The 18,415-nt window shown below is 52.5% G+C and overlaps 1 protein-coding gene and 1 long non-coding RNA gene across 5 annotated transcripts in view; one reads left to right on the top strand and one right to left on the bottom strand.

Annotated features, from left to right (window-relative positions):
- The window catches only part of DNAAF5 (dynein axonemal assembly factor 5), a 45,414-nt gene extending 35,164 nt beyond the window's left edge, over positions 1-10,250 (bottom strand). For both annotated transcript variants that reach the window (XM_059414248.1, XM_059414249.1), the window contains exons 1-2: positions 9,580-10,250; positions 7,735-7,919 (exon numbers count right to left, since the gene is read on the bottom strand). In XM_059414248.1, the coding sequence (XP_059270231.1) occupies positions 7,735-7,919; positions 9,580-10,207 (813 nt within the window). In that variant the 5' untranslated portion in view covers positions 10,208-10,250. The remainder of the gene's footprint in view (positions 1-7,734; positions 7,920-9,579) is intronic.
- Positions 10,251-10,350: 100 nt separating this feature from the next.
- LOC132026409 (uncharacterized) lies at positions 10,351-17,820 on the top strand. 3 transcript variants are annotated; one of them, XR_009406899.1, is made up of 4 exons: positions 10,351-10,472; positions 11,209-11,404; positions 12,843-12,986; positions 17,087-17,820. It is a non-coding gene; the product is annotated as an uncharacterized LOC132026409 (long non-coding RNA). The 3 variants fall into 3 exon arrangements; XR_009406897.1 differs by lacking the exon at positions 17,087-17,820 and adding an exon at positions 14,736-15,799; XR_009406898.1 differs by lacking the exon at positions 17,087-17,820 and adding an exon at positions 13,663-14,704.
- Positions 17,821-18,415: the final 595 nt, after the last annotated feature.

Genomic DNA, 18,415 nt, shown 5'->3' with positions numbered 1-18,415 from the left:
CTGGGCCACCTTGTCTTGCTCGTGCAGGCCCGTGTCCCTGGGGCATGGCCTGATCCGCTGCCGGCTGAAGCAGAACCACGCTGCAGCCCCAGGCATTGCAGGATGCCCGCCCTCGCAGTCTTCTGTGTGGGACCCTCCCGGCCAGGCTGGGCACTGACGGCAAGCCCCCAGGAAATGTCAGCTTCCAGAGGCCACGCTGCCAAGCCCTCAGGTCCTGGAGCCCCAGGGCCTCCCGGGGAAGCCAGCAGGGCACCCTAGCTCTGCTGCTGGTGACCTGAGAAGGTGACGTGCATGCTTCTGCCCACTGTGCCCACCACAGGGAAGAAACGAGCTCAGAAACATACTCAGAAACACACGAGGTGCCAAAGGTCTAGCTCCCCGACAGCGGAGCCTGAGGCAGGAATCCAGGGGTGAATCATCACAGGAAGGAAGCAGGATGGGGCAGAGGCCAAGCGGAGATGTGGCTCAGCTGAATCCTGGGGGAGCTCAGGAGCACAAAGGCACCACACGGAGGCTGTCTCACCAGGGGCAAGGGCCCAACTACTGGCAGTGTGTGTCTGCTGTTGGCTGGGGCTGACTACAGGAGGGAAAGCACTTGCAGGGACTGCGGGTGAAGTGTGCCCCGGGCGGCACCCAGGTCAGGGTGTATGTAGGCACTTGGACTTGGGGTAGGCAGCTAGACAAGCAGAGTGCACCCTGACCTGCCTGCTGCCTTCTCCGAAGCTCATTCTCCCTTCTGGAAAATGAGAGAATAACAGGACACGTGCCACTGGCTCCTGGTGAGCAGGGAAAGCCCCTGGCACAATGCTCGACTCTCGGGAGGCGCCGGGGCACCTGGCTCACTCGCCCGCCTGCCAGTGTAAACAGCACAGACGGTGGGAGGCAAACATGCCTGGGAGCAGGCCCCTGGGGCTCCTGCTACTGTTGCAATTTCTTGTATTAAATTAGTTCAAAATACAAAGTTGCAATATGAAATAAAAGGCTGGTTATTAATGACATAAGCAGGTAATTAACAATCAAAACCACAACTAAAGATCCCAGAGAATCTCAGATATTCTTTCAACAAAAACATGCCCGATTAAAGGTCCAAGGACCTAGAAACAACTGGACACCTGCAACAGCGAGGAGAGACTTAGCAAAGAGCGATCTCTCCGTGTTGTCCTTGTGCGTGATCCTAGTGGCCCCAAGGCTGCTGCGGAATCAAAGTGCCTCACAGCTAATGCTGTGAGAGGCCCAAGGGTCATTCTTACCATAAAAGTACCTGTAATAAGCAGCACCACACTCAAAGCTCAGCCTACACCACGTGCTGGTGGCACTCGAGAGCTCAGCGGACACCGAAATCCAACTGTGACCGAGTCTGGCATCAGACAGATGCAGAGTGAGTGGGGCCACCGCGGGGACAGTGGCAGGCACTCGGGAGGACCAGACCCCAGAGGGCTCTTAATGAAGGTGTGTCAGGCTAGTGGGGGGCATCAGGGACCTGCAGGGACCCACAGGAGCCCATCTAGCTGCGCTCACATGACCCTGACACTCTACCCACATGTTGGCACAACAGGGGGGCCCCATACTCTGGACAGTCACTCTGACATCCCCCAAGACCAGGCTCTTTTGCAGGTTGGAGACTTCATGTGTCCCCACCAGTGAGCTGGGAGAGCCTGGGGGCTGGCCTCCACGCAGCTCCCGAGCCGCACAGATGGGTCTCCCCCAGCCTCAAAAAAGCTGCACACCCCCATTATCACGAGACTAATTACCCCTTTCTCTCAGCTCAGGAAAACAGCTTTGAGCAGAGTTGCTAAGTAACAGTTTGACTAAGCAGGAAATCCGTCATCTTGAGGAAAAAAAGAAACATGCACTGAGAATTCTTACTCTCCTAAGACAGGTTTATAGATCTGGGATGTTGGGCTAGGGAACCCACACACATCCGATCTGTTAGGTCGGCACGCAGAGCCAAGGGGGAACACACATACATGAACACGAAAGAGAACTTCCCACTCTCCTTTAACTTGGAACATCTCACCTCTGCTTTTTCAGTCAAGGATGAGAGAACTGTCCAGTCCTCATCAGGAGGCCCTCTAGTCCTGCACCCCGTGCTCCGCAGATGCCAACAAAGCACCCATCAGCCCACGGGGCTCTTCACTGCACCTGTCAAGACCTGACGGTAGCCCTAGGCGCCGCCCGCTGGACCAAACCACCTTCTCCAAATTCACTCTGAGCTTGAGCATTTCAGACTTGAGCGTTTGGGGGCTGGGGGAGGCAGCGGGATCTTTTCTACCCAGAACCTGTGTGTAAACAACTGTCTCGTGAAAGTGGCTCCGCAGAACACCACTCTGGTCCCATGCTGACCAAAGGCCTTGGATTTTAAACATCTTACCTCATTTTAAGACCCATTTTTAAAATAAAAAAAAGTTTTACTAGTATCAATATTTTGTTTTTTAAACATTTTATTTATTTATTTGACAGAGATCACAAGTAAGCAGAGAGGCAGGCAGAGAGAGAGAGAGGAGGAGGCAGGCTCCCTGCTCAGCAGAGAGCCCGATGCGGGACTCGATCCCAAGACCCTGGGATCATGACTTGAGCCAAAGGCAGAGGATTTAACGCACTGAGCCATCCAGGCGCTCCTAGTATCAATATTTTGTATCTAGTAACAATATTTTAGGAACAAACCAAATTTTATTTCAAATATATAGTATTCAAATTCTGTTAAAAATTAGCAAAAGAGGCTTCAACTGAATCTGTAACATTTTCATTTTTCAACCTGAAAAAGATTCCGTGTCATATCATATTTACTAGGCATGCAGCGGATGGGAACAGCCACTGTATTTGTTGTTATTCTTCCTTCGGCCTGACATCAGGGGACAGAAAGCGGGAAGGGGGAGGCAGGAAGATCGCAACCAGCAAAGCGCACCCTGTGCCTCATTTTCCCAAACTCACATATGCTAGGTTTTCACCGATGTGGTAGAAATCTCATACCTCCTCTAACAAAAAAAATAGCCACAGAGCGTAACCCTTCTCTGACAGAGCAACAGGCTTCTGTTTTTTCGATGTTCTGACTGGGCCAAGGATTCTGATACCTGTTCACCCTCCAGCAGGACTCCATCCCCCTGCAGCCTGGAGTTTATAACATCCAATCCTAGAGACTCTCCAAAGCCACCAGAACTGATGGGGGAACACGATCCTCCCCGCACACGCCCCTCTGTCCCTACACCCCTCATTCCTCAGCACCAGTGAGATCCTCGGAGCTTGTGAGACTATGTCCCCTGTAAGGGCTGGAGCAGGACCTGCTCATTTCCATGCGTCATTAGGATGCTGTGGAGGGCAGGTGCCGGGAAATGCCTGAAACCTATCCTGGATGCCTGCCGGGCCCCCAGCAGTGAGGCAGGTAGGCCAGCCAACCTCCAGCGTGCTGAGCTTTTCCAGGCATGCTCCCACACAGACACCCATGTAGCTCGCATGTCCCAGGCGCTTTAGCAACAGGGTCAGAGTGCTTTATCCAAACTACAAAGAACACACGCGATTCTGGCTTCCAGCCCAAACATTACCGCCTGCAGTAAGGTGGAGTGGTTCTCAAAAGTAACTGTGACCCCAGGGCAACCGAGGCCTGTAGTGAACACGTGACTACAGATCACGACAGAACCCTAGCTGGTACTCCTCCACTCCCATGGCACACACAGGATGAGGTGGGCCTCTCTGGGCCTGGAGAAGCTACCTTAGCCCCACCACACTGGGACAACTCCTTTCTACATCCTCAGACATGTCCTGGAGACCCGAGGTGACAAAGCTCCAGAGGGAGAATTCCAGGAGCTACACGGCCCATGCTCTGAGCACCCATGTCTCCTTGGTGAGCTTTGTGTCTCTCATGCCCTGCTTCCCTACCTGCGAGGTGCAGGTCACCACAGACTCCCTCCAAAGGACAACACACACGAAATGGGTCAATTCAGGCAAAGCACTTAGAGGAAGTGACTTCCAGGTGGCCACTCACTCCGTAGCTCAGTGACCTGGAACACAGCCCAGTGGGTACAGGAGTTGCTGGACGTTTTCTGTAAGTCACAAAAGCAGTGAGAACCTCACCTTCTGCACAGAGGGTGGTGGGATCCTGACAGCCCAGGGCTGTTTATGGGACTGAGGGTCTATAAGTGGCCTAGCCCTTGAAGTCCCAGCAAACATCCACAGAGCCCAGGACCATGAGGGCCTGAGAGCTGATGCAGACACAGGAAAGAGGCGTGTGACTTCCCTGCCCACTCGTAGGAAGGAACTTTGTGATCACCCCACGGACTGGACCCCACATCAGCATGAAAGACGTTGGGCAGTGGCCACACTGGATTTGAAAACCCATCTCAACCGGCCCTGGAAATCATACAGAGCAAACCAAATACCACCGGGAAGAAATGGAAAAAAAAAAAATAGTGTTAACAATGGAGTGCACTTGTTTTGCAATATCAAGTAATAAAAAAATAGTTGCAGCCCCAAAGTTCAGGAAAGCCTGTGACCAAAGAAACACAGTATTGTCCTTGGTGGCCACAAAGAGAAAGCAATCAGCTGAAGACTATCTCCCTCTTCTGTGGAAATGCAAGCTCTTACGACCTGGAGTCAGGGCACCAAACACCCATGTTGTAAGCTCAACAAACAGATATAAGCCATTCCCCAGCTAGTTATATATAGAGACCTACTTACAGGGAACGATGGATACACAGTTAACACTGTTTACAGCGACCAAGGGATAAACAGTGACCAACGGATACACAGTTACACTATTACAGGGACCTCTGTATACACAGTCACACTATTTAGAGGGACCTATGGATACACAGTCTCACTATTTACAGGGACCTTCGGATACAGTTACACTATTTTCAGGGAATGGATACATAGTTACACTATTTACAGGGACCTATGACATAACTACGCTATTTATAGGGAGCTCCTGATTGATACACATAATGCTGCTTAGAGAAAGATGCCAATACAGTTATTACGCTACCTTGAGGAAAGCCATTTCATCTGTGACACAAGGAAGCCTCTGTCTTCTCCGCCCCTGCCCTATCTCAAGCAAGTTGAGGCCCTGTCCCAGTCAGGGCAGTGGTATTGTTTTTCACTGGAATCCATTCTGGCCCTCACTTCCTGCAGCCAGGTCTCTGTGAGTGCTGACCTAGCACCCTGCCTCCTCCCTTGGCAGAGCCCAGTTTTGCTCTGGGTCCCTATGTCCAATGCTGTGACATGCCGACCCCACCCAGCTTCAGGAGGGGCCCGTTACACTCAGCTGGCCCCGACACTGAATGGACAGACTGGTTCTTGGCTGGAGGAGGGTCCCTTTGTCTGTCCTCACACCCTTGTTACAACTCAGGGAGATATGCAGAGGATAAAAGCCAGCAAGGAAGGTAAAGCAGACGTCCCGGGCAGGCAGTGTGCCACGCCTGGACCCTGGTCCAAGACATCATGGACATGCACCTAAGTGGGGCCTTCTGTCCTAGCCCCTAAATCCCCAAAGGGTACCAACATCCTGCTGAGAAGGATGCCCAGGGTCACTCCCTCTCACCTCTCTGTCCCCTCAGGACTCCCACAACAGGTGCTAAGCAGCTCTAACCCTTCTGTGGATGAATAGGCATCGTGACCCTTCCAGTCCACAGGTGCACATGCGCCTGCAGGCAAACTGCACCAGGAGCCCCACGAGTTGAAGGTTACAGCATATTGTAGACCATCTGGCAATAAGCACACGAAAATATGCTCTCCATCACTAATCGTGAGGGGAAAAGAAGTCAAAACCACAATGAGACAACATTTCACACCCATTAGGATGGCTATAAATCAACAAACAAAAGCCAGAAAAAAGCGTTGGGAGAACCTAGAGAAATGGAAAACTTTATGCATTGTTGCTGGGCATTGAAGATGGTCCAGTCACTGTGGAGAACAGTTGGTGCCTCTTCAGTGAGCTACCAGTAGAGCTGCGGTGGGCCCAGCAATCCTACTCCCTCCCTGGTCTACACCCACACCCAAAACAAGTGATGCTGGACTCAGAGATGTGCATCTTCATGTTCAAACAGCACCAGCCACAGCAGTTGAGAGGTGCCAACACCCCAGGTGTCCATCGATGGATGAACAGACACACCAAATATGGCCCATCCACACCACGTGTGCCGCTCGGCCTCAGAAAGGAGTGGAGCACTGACGCGTGCTCCTGCAGGGGCGGCCCGAGATACACCAGACTCAAGGGAGGAGGTCAACACGATGGTCATGGCTTCTGCTTCTATGAAGCACCGAGTAGACACAGTCACACTGAGAGAAAGAGGTTATCAGAAGTGGGGGGGCAGGGAGGAGTGGGGGCGTTACTGCTCAATTCTGCTCGGGATGCTAAAAAGTTTTGGTTGGTGGCAATAGTTGCTTTACATTGGTAACATACTTAATGCATCTCAACTCCACCACAAAAATGGTTGAAATGGCAAATTCTGTGTTACGTATCTTTTACAAAATACTTGAAAAATAACATAACCTACCAAAATCATTGAACACTCAAATGAGGGAATTACATTGTATGTGAGTTGTGGCTCAATAACACTGTTTAAAAATAAAACGAGGGGCGCCTGGGTGGTGCAGTCAGTTACGTGTCCAACTCCTGGTTTCAACTCAGATTGTGATCTCAGGGGCATGAGATCGAGCCCCATGTTAGGCTCTGTGCTCAGTGCAGAGTCTGCTTAAGATTCTGCACCCCCCATGCTCCTCCCACTCATGCTCTCTAAAATAAATAAATCTTTTAAAAAATTAAAAAACCAAAGTACCTTGGGAGAAAACTCAAGTGTGCTTATGGTTGGCAGGCCGGACGGTGCCAAAGAACAGTGTCCCTGGATCTGGGCCCGGAGGCCAGCTCTAGCTGGGTGACCTTGAGCAGGTAACACAACTTCCCAACCGCAGGGGCCGTGCAAGCCACGGATGTGAAGGATGGAACGAGACGGCGTGTGGACAGCAGGAGGGGCACACACACGTGCTTCAAGCATGTAACCAACCCTTCCACCATCAGGACAGCAGAGGCCACGCCACCACACCACCAGCTTTTCAGTCCTTGGCCACCCAGGCCACTTTGTATCCTGCCGGCTATGAGGCAGGGGCACTTTCTAACCACCCAGGGGACTTCGCCACCTACCACTGCTCCTCCCACCCCATGTAGCCAGAAGCATGAACTCCCTCCTCACTTGTCTCCTCCCCCGGGAGGGGGCCTGCCCACTGTGGCCTTTGCTCTGCTCCCCACTGCTGTCGGAATTTGTGAAGTTCTAGAAGCACCTGTGGCCTCAGACCCACAACGCGGCCTCTAAGCTGACTTCCACCAACACAAAAGCCAGTAATCTCATCTCTGCCTGTCTCGCTCCACAGGTCCCAAGGCCCAACAGAGTGATTACCCGCATCCACCCTTCCCTCCCGGGTCGGGTACCCCCACCACTGTGGTTTGTCAAGTAAATGTGCCTCCCTGCATCAGCATGTGACCGATACCTCTGAAACTGTGGTGAAGGCGTGGCCAGACTGTTTGACGAAGAGGATACAGCCCTCTTCCATATTGTTCACAATTAAGAATAATGAATACATTAAAACAGTTCAACTCTCCCCAGTTTCTCAGAGACATGAACTAAGAACACTTTGGGACTGAAAACCGTAAAACATGTTTGTTGTAACAAGCCAACAGTTTCAAAAAAGAAAAAGGAGTGAGTTCCAAACAGCATGTTTTTGGTGCAGAGGAGAAGCTCCTGTTACCTGAGGGACGTCGTCAAAGAGCCTCTGAGCGAAGTGAGGAAGCACATCGTCTACTGACTTGGCGCTGCCGAACTGGATCACGGTGCCCGTGGCCTCGGTGACAGCCACTCGCACCTTCCAGTGCTGGTGGGAGATGCTCTGCATCAGGGGCCCGATCAGGGACTCCGACTGCATGTGGAAGTGGTCTGTGAGACAGGGGAGGATACCCGTTACCAGACTTGCTCCTCGTGGGCCTTGACCTAGCCCGGCGCCATGGGCTCACAGAAGGACAGGCCCCCTGTGCCCTGGAACTTCCTCTCTGCACCCAGGTTCTTGCTGTAGGCACAGCACTCAGCTCAGGCCTGCCAAAGCACAGCTTTGTACCCCTGGCACTGGGAGAGGCACAGGACAGGCATGTGACCCAAACAGCGCCAAAGGGAAAAGGCTGAGGGCTTGACCCCATCTCAGCTGGAGGCAGGAGCTGTGAGGAAGAGTCTGAAGTTGGTAACAGTGGCACTGGGTGCCTGAGAGGGACGCAGACCAAAGTGGAGAAACAGCCTAGAGGACGCTGTTCAAGTCCCCACATCAGGTGTGCCTGAAGCCAGAAACCAGGTGCTACCACAGAGAGCGGCGCCAACAGTGCTTTGGGCAAAGCCATTCCACTTTCTACTTGTAGGGGCCTCCCAGAAAGTCAGAACCAGAATGTCTCTGAGAGTCCTGGTCTTGGAGTTCTAACCTCAGTTCTGCCGCTGCCTGAGACCCATCCATAATATGGCTATTTCAGGGATGCTTTGGTTGACTTCTTTAACTCTGAGGTGCTCAGATCAAGGCAGGATGTTAAGCTACTACTACCCAGTGTGATGGGGATCCAGCACAGGCCCCTCACCAGAAGAGGGCAGAGAGGGGAGATGGTTTGGTTTCCTTGGGTCTCCTGTCCACCAAAACCTCCTTCTCCCTCATCCCTCACCCAGTTCAACAGGAAATCCTGCCAGCTCCGTTCAACATCAATCCATTTCCCTCCGTCTCTATTAGCAGACTGCTCACCCCCACCCAAGGCCAAACTACCCGTTATCTAAATATGGATTAATTATGACCCCAACCAACTTCACTTCTTCTTGTCATCTTCGTAATCAACTCTCCATGAGCACAAGAGCAATCTTTTAAAACTCTGAATCTTAGCCTCTCACTCCCCTTCTCCACACCCTCCACAGGCTCCCCACTGCACTTAATAATTTCAAACCCCCAGCAGCTTCCCCCTGCCCACCCTCCTTCCCTCTGTCTACCTTGACCTCCTTTTTGCTTCTCAGATCTACCAAGCTTATTTCTCAAAGCTAGGTTCCACCTGACAACAGATCACTGATCTTCAACTTAGTTGTTGTCTTGCAGGAACCCTTCCCAGAGGCCTCCTACCAATGCACATCCCAGCCCGAGGCAGCAAGGAGAGTTAAGTGGGGCAAGATCCTGCAGAAATGGCTACTTAGAAAAAGGGACTGTCCTGATCAGATTAGTTTTTGTTTTTGTTTTTTAATAACGGAGAATGGATTAAAGGAAAACAGGACAGATGCGGCCTCTCTCCATTTAGGACAGCGGTCCAACCCAAAGAGGGAAGACAGGTAGGCTCTGTGGAGAAAGGGGGATAAAACATTTAGGACTGCAGCGGTGTTTGGCGAGGGGCAGTTACGAAAACGCACCGCATTCCAGACCCTCTTAGCAATTTCTGCCACAGTTTCCACGAATCTGCATTTTGAGAACCACCGGATGGAGGAGAGCAGCGGCTGCTGCCGAGGTCCAGAAGGAGCCCACAGGGGGCGACCGCCCCTCCACCTCCCCGCGCCCCCATTCCCGACCCCAGCAAGAGGAGGGCACCTGGCGTGGCACGCGCCAGGCTGGCTGCACAGTCGCAGCTCTCGCGGCGCACCGCAGCAAAGGGGTCGAGAAGAGTGCAGCGCAGCGCGCGCACCGCATCGTCCAGATGGGGCGCGAGCGCGGGGCCCCCCAGGCGCACCGCCAGGCTGAGCAGCTGCACGAGTGCCAGGCGCAGCTCCTCGCAGGCTTCCGGCGGCCGGCCGCGCGCGGACTCGGGGCCTGCCAGGCGCGCGGCGAGCGCGGGCAGCAGGCGCGGCAGTGCGTCGCGGGGCCGCGCGGCGCGCCGCAGGCCCAGGTCCAGCAGGTGCACCGCCAGCGCGCGGCAGCCCTCGGCCGGGTCTGCCAGGCAGCGCAGCAGGCGCGGCAGGAGCAGGCGCGCCCACGGGCCCTGGAAGGCGGCGGCCGCTGCAGCGGGGTCGGCGTCGGGCGCCTCGGGCCACGCCGCCTCGAGCGCGCTCTGCAGCGCCTCGAGCGCGCGCCGCCGGCCCAGCTTGCTGTCGGCTTCCAGCCCGGGCAACAGGCGGCTCAGGGCGCGGCTCAGCTCCGCTGCCTCGGCCGTCTCAGACGTCTCGGCCGCCTCGGCCGGCCCCGGGGGAGCCGAGGCCTCCGCAGCCACCAGCGCCGCCATCTTCCGCGCGTTGCCCGTCGCCCGGGGAGACCGGCGCTTTCACGACGGCCGCGGTGCGGTTTACGGCTCCTCTTCCGGTTGGCTCCTTACACAACTTTATCCGCAGCTCCGGGCACGGACAGGATACATCCGGGGTGGGTTGGGGGCGGGGAGCCGGAAGCCCCGTGGTCCCTGCGCGCTGAGGGCTCAGCCTAGAGACCCGAGGCACGCCTTGGAAGTGTATGGTCCTGAGGGAGTGAATGGCAGAGGAGTTTAGAGTGGGCAGGTAAGGCTCGCCCGCGAAATGCCAACACAGGTGACTGACAAGAGTTGGTGAAGTTAGCTCCGCAGAGGCGGTGGCGGGAGACTTCTTGGGGTCTGAGGGCAGGCAGGGGCGAGAGGCCTGGGGTGAGGGTGCTGCATTGAATTGTGCTCCCCAAAGTTCGTGCATGGGAATCCTAACCCCCAGGGCTTCAGAATGTGACCTTATTTGGAGATAGGGCCCTTCCAGGGCTGATCGAGTTAGAAATAGGGCATTGGGAGACCTAGTCCAATGTGACAGTGCCCTTCTAAAAGGAGGGGGCCGCAGCATACAGGGAGAATGCCACGTGAACGCGGATGGCGGTCTGCAGGTCAGAGAGAGCAGCCTGGAGCAGACTGCCCCTTGCAGCCCCAGGAGGCACCAGCCCCTGCAGATGCCTTGATCTCAGGCTTCCAGCCTCCAGACTGAGGAAATCAGCAACCAGTCTGTCCGGGAACCGATACCTGGGGCGCCCTGATGCTGTTCCAGGAGGCGAGGCCAGGGACCCAGAGGAGAGTAGGGATGGGAGCCAGGAGGTGCATGGGTCAGGCCACTGGGGGCCTTTTAATTTAGTTATGGGAGACTGGAGGAAGGCTTCCTTGGTGAGAAGGTTGGCCCCATCAGGTTTGCTTCGCTGCAGGGAGACTGGCTAACTGGGGTCCTCAGGACTGGGTGGTGGCATCACAGTGGGTTCTGTGGGTTTTCCTGTTTTCTCTTACAGGTTTCCAGAACAGGTGCCGGAGAGGTCTGCAGCTCAAGCCGGAACTGCCTGCAGGCCACTGTGAGTTTCACTAAAGTAGTCCATGATCTTGCTGCCTCCACGTCCACGAAGTATGGCCAGGCAGCCTGCAGAGCCTCTAGACCAGCACCAGCCTCTGCCATGAGCACACGTCCTAGATAAAGCCTGCAGAGTCACAGTAAGTCAAGTTCTTGATGTCACTCTCCTACAGCCCTTGAGGTAAGCACCTACCCCTGCTGCCCAGGGCCCACCCCATGTGCCTCTTACACAAAGCCCCTGCAAAGCTTATCAAAGCCCTGCTCTTTCTGGTTTGAACTGACTGATCCGGCCTTAGCCCAGAAACCCCAAAGCAGTCCATCCACAGATGCTCTCTCTGCCTGCACCCTGCCTGGATCTCCCTGTATGCTGTGCCCACACCCTGCCTTGATCTCCCCATGCTGTGCCATGTACCTTCAGGACCTCTGAGTCATGAGTTTTTCTATTCTGCTTTCTCACCTGGTCTTTGTTGACACCCCAGGCTTCACTTAATGAATGTCCATTTAACAGGGTTATGGCACAGGCAAGAGAACCACAAGAAAAGCCTCCTCTTTCTGGCTGTAGGACTGGGAAAGGGGAGACCCAGGAGAGACCTGGTGGGGAGCCACACCCACATCCCACAGTGTGCACTGGCATCAAAGCCCCTTCAGGCCCACCAGCTCTTGCAGTGGTGGTGGGCAGTGCCCTGCATAGGGGCAGAGTCTGTGCAGCCCAGCGTCTTCTGGCTTTCCACCTGCCACCCAGCAGGTGCTGCTCCACTCTCCCAACAGCCGTAGCAGTGCCCAGAAGAAGAAAGCAGACCAGGAGAGCATTGCCAGACTCACTGGCACCATGAGCCACAAAAGTAGGCCAGATCTACATGCTAGACCTAAATAGGGCAACTTTCTGCTAAAATAGCAGATTTCAGTAACGTCAGAAGTCTGCTGACACAATACGCAAAATGTTGAGGACATATTCAGAAATCACTTTTCCTATCAGGAGCCAGGAAAACTGCTCTTTGGGGCAAAAGACAATGAATTGACATAAATGCCAGGGTAGGCGTTAAGATAAATGCCAATGCAGGCGTTAGAATGACCTGACAAGGATTTTAAAGCAGTCATCATAAAAATGGCTTTTAAAAATCATTCATGAAGTCTTGTGGCACCTGGGGGGCTCAGTCAGTTGAGCACTTGCTTTTGGCTCAGGCCGTCATCTCGTGGGTTGTGGGATTGAGCTCCACGTCAGGCTCTGGGCTCAGCCAGGAGTCTGCTTGAGGATTCTCTCCCTCTGCCCCTCCCCTCTCTCTTATGTATGCATGCTCTTTCTCTCTCACTCTTTCTAAAATAAATCTTTTAAAAAAAATTGTTGAGTCTTTTGAGACAAATTTTTAAAAAAGAAAGTTGCAGCAAAGAAATAATAACTATCAAAAGAAGCCAGATGGAAATCATAGAACTTAAAATTACAAGAGCCAAGCTTGTATTGCATCCATCAGTAGACACAGTGTTCCTTGTACCTTTGGATGGACACAACAGCAGAGGGGAGACAGGGAACAGAATCAGGGAACTTGAAGGTTGAACAACAGTGTTTACTCCATCTGACAGATCAGATGGACCAGACAGAAGGAAAAGAGCTGAAAGACCTGCAGGACAGTGATGCATGTCACCAGGGTTCTAGAAAAAGAGGAGGAAGAACGTGGGCTGAAGATACAGTTAAAAGAAATAATGGCTGAAACCACCCCAGATCTGGTGAGTGACTGAAACACAGGTTAAAGAAGGTAAGCAACCCCAAAGTAAGCTAAGACCTCTAGAAACCCACACCCAGACACAGCACAGCTAAACTTCTGAAAACTGAAGACGGGAGAAAAAATGGTCAACGTAGCTACAGAGAAACTGCATCACCCATGGAGGGGTGCCGGTGTGGATGGAGAGCAGGCATCTCATCCTAAGTCATGGGCCGGGAAGGATGTGCGAGTGTTGAAAGGGGAGTGAGGCCCAGCAGCAAAACCATCCTCAAGAATGAGGGAGGAAGAGGGTGGCGCCTGGGTGGCTCAGTGGATTAAAGCCTCTGCCTTCAGCTCAGGTCATGATCCCAGGGTCCTGGGATTGAGCCCCGCATCGGGCTCTCTGCTCAGTGGGGAGCCTGCTTCCTCCTCTTTCTCTGCCTGCCTTTCTGCTTACTTGTGATCTCTCTCTCTGTCAAATAAATAAATAAAATCTAAAAAAAAAGAATGAGGGAGGAGGAGAGACTTCCAGACAGGCAGACAAGTAGAATCGTTGCTAGCAGACTTGCCCTTGGTGAATGATGAAAGGAAGCTCTCCAGAAGGGAAGACAGTTGTAACAAGAAGGCAGGGACCCTCAGAAAATGATAGGAGGGTGGGTGAACACGGCAGGAAACATGACTGACTGTCTTTCACTTTGTAGGATTCCTCAGTCACGGCGGACAGCTGAAGTACGAGTAGTAACACTGACGCAGTGCTCAGTGCACGCGGAGGGAATATTTATGATAATTAGATCTGAAAAGCGGGAAGGGGGAAGGCATAGAAGTGGCAGGAAGGTTTCTATACTGCGCTCAGTGTGACACGGCTCTCGTAGCAGGGGACTCCTAAGTGCCACGTGTATGGTGGTGTCTAGAGAAGCCACTAAGGAAACTGAACAGCAATACAAGCAAAAACATTATGGGGAATTCTGAAGACTATTGCAGGATCTCACAGAGCACAAGAGAGGGAACAAACACAAGTAACAAAACGAACTCCTGAATGGAGGCCCTAATACGTCAATGATGACTTTAAATGTAAATGGTGTAAACACACCAGTTAGAAGACCTAAATAAGTGGCAGAGTGAGTAGGAACTGTGACCCGGCACTACATTGTCTAACACAGGCTAGAATTCACTCCCGCCACGATGACATGGGTGGATTGAAAATAGAAGGATGGGAAAGGATATATCATGTAAATACTACTTTTTAAAAAGCAGACTATAGGGGCGCCTGGGTGGCTCAGTGGGTTAAAGCCTCTGCCTTCAGCTCAGGTTATGATCCCAGGGTCCTAGGATCGAGCCCCGCATCGGGCTCTCTGCCCAGCGGGGAGCCTGCTTCCTCCTCTCTCTCTCTCTGCCTGCCTCTCTGCCTACTTGTGATCTCTCTCTGTCAAGTAAATGAATAAAATCTTTTTAAATTAAAAAATAAAAGCAGACTCTGTTAATACCAGCCAAAGTGGACTTCAGAGCCAAGAAAATGGCTCGGAACAAAGAGGGACATTACCTGACAATGAAGTGATCAATCCATCAGGAAGATCTAGCTGTCCCATGTACACGAAGACTTTATATGAGGACGTCCCTACCCGTTCCCTAACCGTTAGGGAACGGGTCTAGTAATTGCTAGAATTACTAGACAGACACTCAGCAAGAACATAGAACACCGCCATCAGCCGACAGGATCAATGAACATTTGAGGAAACCTCCACCCAACCATAGCAGAATATACATTGTTTTTCAGTGCCTGTGAAACAGACTCTCGGAGAGACCAAATCCTGGGCCAATGGAAAGGATCGAAATCATACAGGGTATGTCCTTCAATGAAAATGGAATCACACTGAAAATCAGCAGAGGACCAGAAGAGCTTCAAATGTGGAATTTCAACAACACGGTTCGACCCAGAAACGAAGGAACGAACTGCGGATAGACAGGACGGCCTGGCGACTGTAGGGAATTATGCCAAGTCAGATGATCGCTGAAGGGGGACTGTAGCATGACTCCATGTACATGATGTTCATGACAAACAGCTTCGTGTTCTCTGGGGTCAGGGGTGGGGCTAGGTGTGCATAAATGCAGCTATAGAGCAGCTGCATAATAAATGCAGCTATAGAGCAGCTGAGTGTGGTGATAGACGGTATTTAGGTGTCTTGGTGATGATGGTGGCTGGACAGACATTTAGGTGTTTTTTTTTTTTAAAGATTGATTGATTGATTGATTGATTAGAGTGTGAGTTGGGGGAGGGGGGAGAGGGAGAGAGAGAGAGGATCCCCAAGCAGACTGTGCTGAGTGTGGAGCCGGACATGGGGCATGATCTCATGACCCTGAGATCATGACCTCAGCTGAATCCAAGAGCCAGATGCTTAACTGATTGAGCCACCCAGGCGCCCCTCTAAGTGTTGATTTTTCTTTTTAAAGATTTCATTTATTTATTTAACAGAGACACAGCAAGAGAGGGAACACAAGCAGGGGGAGTGAGAAAGGGAGAAGCAGGCTCCCTGCCTAGCAGGGAGCCCAATGTGGGGCTTGATCTCAGGACCCTGGGATCATGACACAAGCTGAAGGCAGATGCCTAATGACTGAGCTATCCAGGCACCCCAAGTGCTGATTTTTTAACCCAGTAGCAAAATATACAGACAAGGGGCGCCTGGGTGGCTCAGTGGGTTAAAGCCTCTGCCTTCGGCTCAGGTCATGATCCCAGTGTCCTGGGATGGAGCCCCACATCAGGCTCCCTGCCCAGCGGAGAGCCTGTCCCCCCCACCTCAGCCTGCCTCTCTGTCTACTTGTGATCTCTCTCTGTTAAATAAATTAAAAAAAAAAAATATATATATATATATATATATATAGACAAATCCAAACCCAGTAAGAGAAAGAGAACAGTGGAGGTTAGAACAGAAATACCCCAAACGGATCACATAACCTCCTTAATCCCTCCCAAAGTACAAGAAATGGAGGATTCCTAGGAAAACGTGATTTACTAAAACTTATGCAAGAAGAAATAGGCAGGAGAGTCCAGTGTCTGGTAAAGAAACCGCCTTTGTGATTTAAAAGCTTCCCATGATAGAGGCTGGAAGGATAGCTGGACAGCTATTTATTAACTACAAACACTTTCCTGGGAAATAACTCTCATCCTAGACTCTTTCTGACAACCGAAAGAGGGACCATCTCCCAATCCCTTTTGTGAGGCCAGCGTCACAGTGACAGGGTCAATACACAAAAGGAATGTTACAGATCGACCTCTTTCATTGGACACAGGTGCACAAATCTTCAACAAAATATCAACCAGTTCAGCCTGGAGATAAGGAATTTTAAAAGAATACATTGAGTTTACTCCAGGAATATGAGGTTAATTTAATATAAATTACTGTTGGGGCGCCTAGGTGGCTCAGTGGGTTAAAGCCTCTGCCTTCGGCGCAGGCTGTGATGTCAGGGTCCTGGGATTGTCAAGCCCTGCATCGGGCTTCTGTTCAGCGGGGAGCATGTTTCCCTTTCACTCTCTGCCTGCTTGTGATCTCTGTCTGTCTAATAAATAAATAAACTCTTAAAAAAAGAGAAATTACTATAATTTACAACATTAAGAAAAAAACTGAAGGAGAAAAATCACAGGATCATCTCAATAGATGCAGAAAGAGCATTTGATGCAACAGGACACCTGTTCACCACAGCAGCTTGGCAGAGGAGGACCAGAAGGCACATCCACAAATACCCCACAGCAAATGTCCTATTAGATGCAGTGGGTGGGTTCCAAAGAGAGCTGCTGACGTTTCTCCCACGCCCGTAGATGGATCCAGCCTTGAGTGGAATCTGAGCTGGCCTGCAGACTCCCCAGGGGCCCTGGCACACAGCAGAAAGGGTGCCAGGTGGCTTCTCTGCCCCGCATAGAGGAGAGGGGCAGCCCCTCACATCCACGGGGAGGGCTATCACCAAAAAAACCCCACAACACAACGAAATCACCACCAGAAACTAACAAGCACTGGCAAAGACAGGAGAAATTGGAAGCTTGTTCCAGTTGCTGGTGGGGAGGTAAAATGGTGCAGCGGCTGTGGGAAGTAGCCTGGGGTTTCCGTGTGACCCAGCAAATCTGTGTCCCCTTAGGCTGCCAGATACCTGCGCACTTGTGCTCACTGCAGCCGAGAGGCAGAAGCGTCCTGAGTGGCCCTCATGGTGACAGAAACACAATGTGGTTGGTCACACGATGGGCTGTCCTTTAGCCTTAGGAGGGAAGGGCGGCCATGGACTGTGACGGGCGTGGACCTCAGAAACATGCTCAGTGAGAGAAGCTGGACATCGGAGACTGTATCCTAGATTCTCCTTCCGTGGAGCCTCTGACCATGACACGGTGGCCGGGGCAGTGACTTTCTTCTGGGACGTCTAGATGCCAGAGGCTGTTTCGATGCAGGAGAAGGCAGAGCCCCCCTGCTCAATGAGTTTGGGGAGGAGCTAGCAGACCCCTCGCCGGCCCCCCCTGCTCGCAGACACGCCTCCCCGGAGGACGATGTGTTCCAACTCTCTGAGCTGAGTCTGGCGTTTCCATCACTTCCTAGCTCTGGACACTTAGAAACACTGAGCTGACACTGGGTTTGTACCTTAACATAACCCTAGAACTTTGGATTCTCTCTCCTTGAGCCAAAATGTGATGCAGCTGTTCAGATGTGTACCACGGGAGAGACAGAACTTCCTCCACCGAAGGAATAAATACTAAAGAGCTGGGAGAGGTAAGGAAAGGGGATTTCCATGTCTGCTCCGGAGTCTTGCTTGTTCGTGTTCTGGTGATACAGACTTTAAAGTGTGTCATATAAGTCAGTGTAATAAACTGATTTTAGCAGATAGCACGTAGCTGGTTCATTCATTCATCATCTCATCCAACAAGTATTTGTGGGGCGTTGAACATTTCCGGGCATCCTGGGAGGCGCTGGGACACTGCAGTGAGTCAAAGCCGATGCAGTCACTTCTCACACAGTTGATGGCTGGGAGGGGAGGTCACTGGCCAAATGGTGACACCAACGGGACCCTCAAGCAGTGCGACGTGGTGTGGAGGGACTCTGGAAGTAGGGTCCGAGGCCCAGGAGCTCAGCGGGCACAGAGGAAGGGAGTGCTGATCTGGGGAAGGAAGGGGAGCACAGGGGCCTCAGTTGACTTGAAGATGTCACTGGCTTTGACCTGTCCTGAGGGGCGAGTCAGGAGGCAGCGGGAGGGCTGGGAGGCGGTGGGGCCTGTGGGCAGGACCTGAGTTCCTTTGCAGAACCCAGCAGCCACTGGGGCGGAGGAGGAGGGTGACGTTGCGGACGCTCCGGGTCTCTGGCTTGGGCCTGGTGGAAGGCTGGGGCCTCGCTGGGAGGCAGCTCTCCACACAGCTTCCTTGGTGGGCAGCTCTAAGGCACCCAGTGCTGCATTTTAAATCTAGCCTCAGGATGCCTATGTTGT

The sequence above is a fragment of the Mustela nigripes genome, chromosome 11 (assembly GCF_022355385.1).
Source record: "Mustela nigripes isolate SB6536 chromosome 11, MUSNIG.SB6536, whole genome shotgun sequence".
Classification (NCBI taxonomy): Eukaryota; Metazoa; Chordata; class Mammalia; order Carnivora; family Mustelidae; genus Mustela; species Mustela nigripes.
The sequence above is the reverse complement of the archived record's forward strand: the minus strand, read 5'-3'. Positions and strand labels throughout refer to the sequence as shown.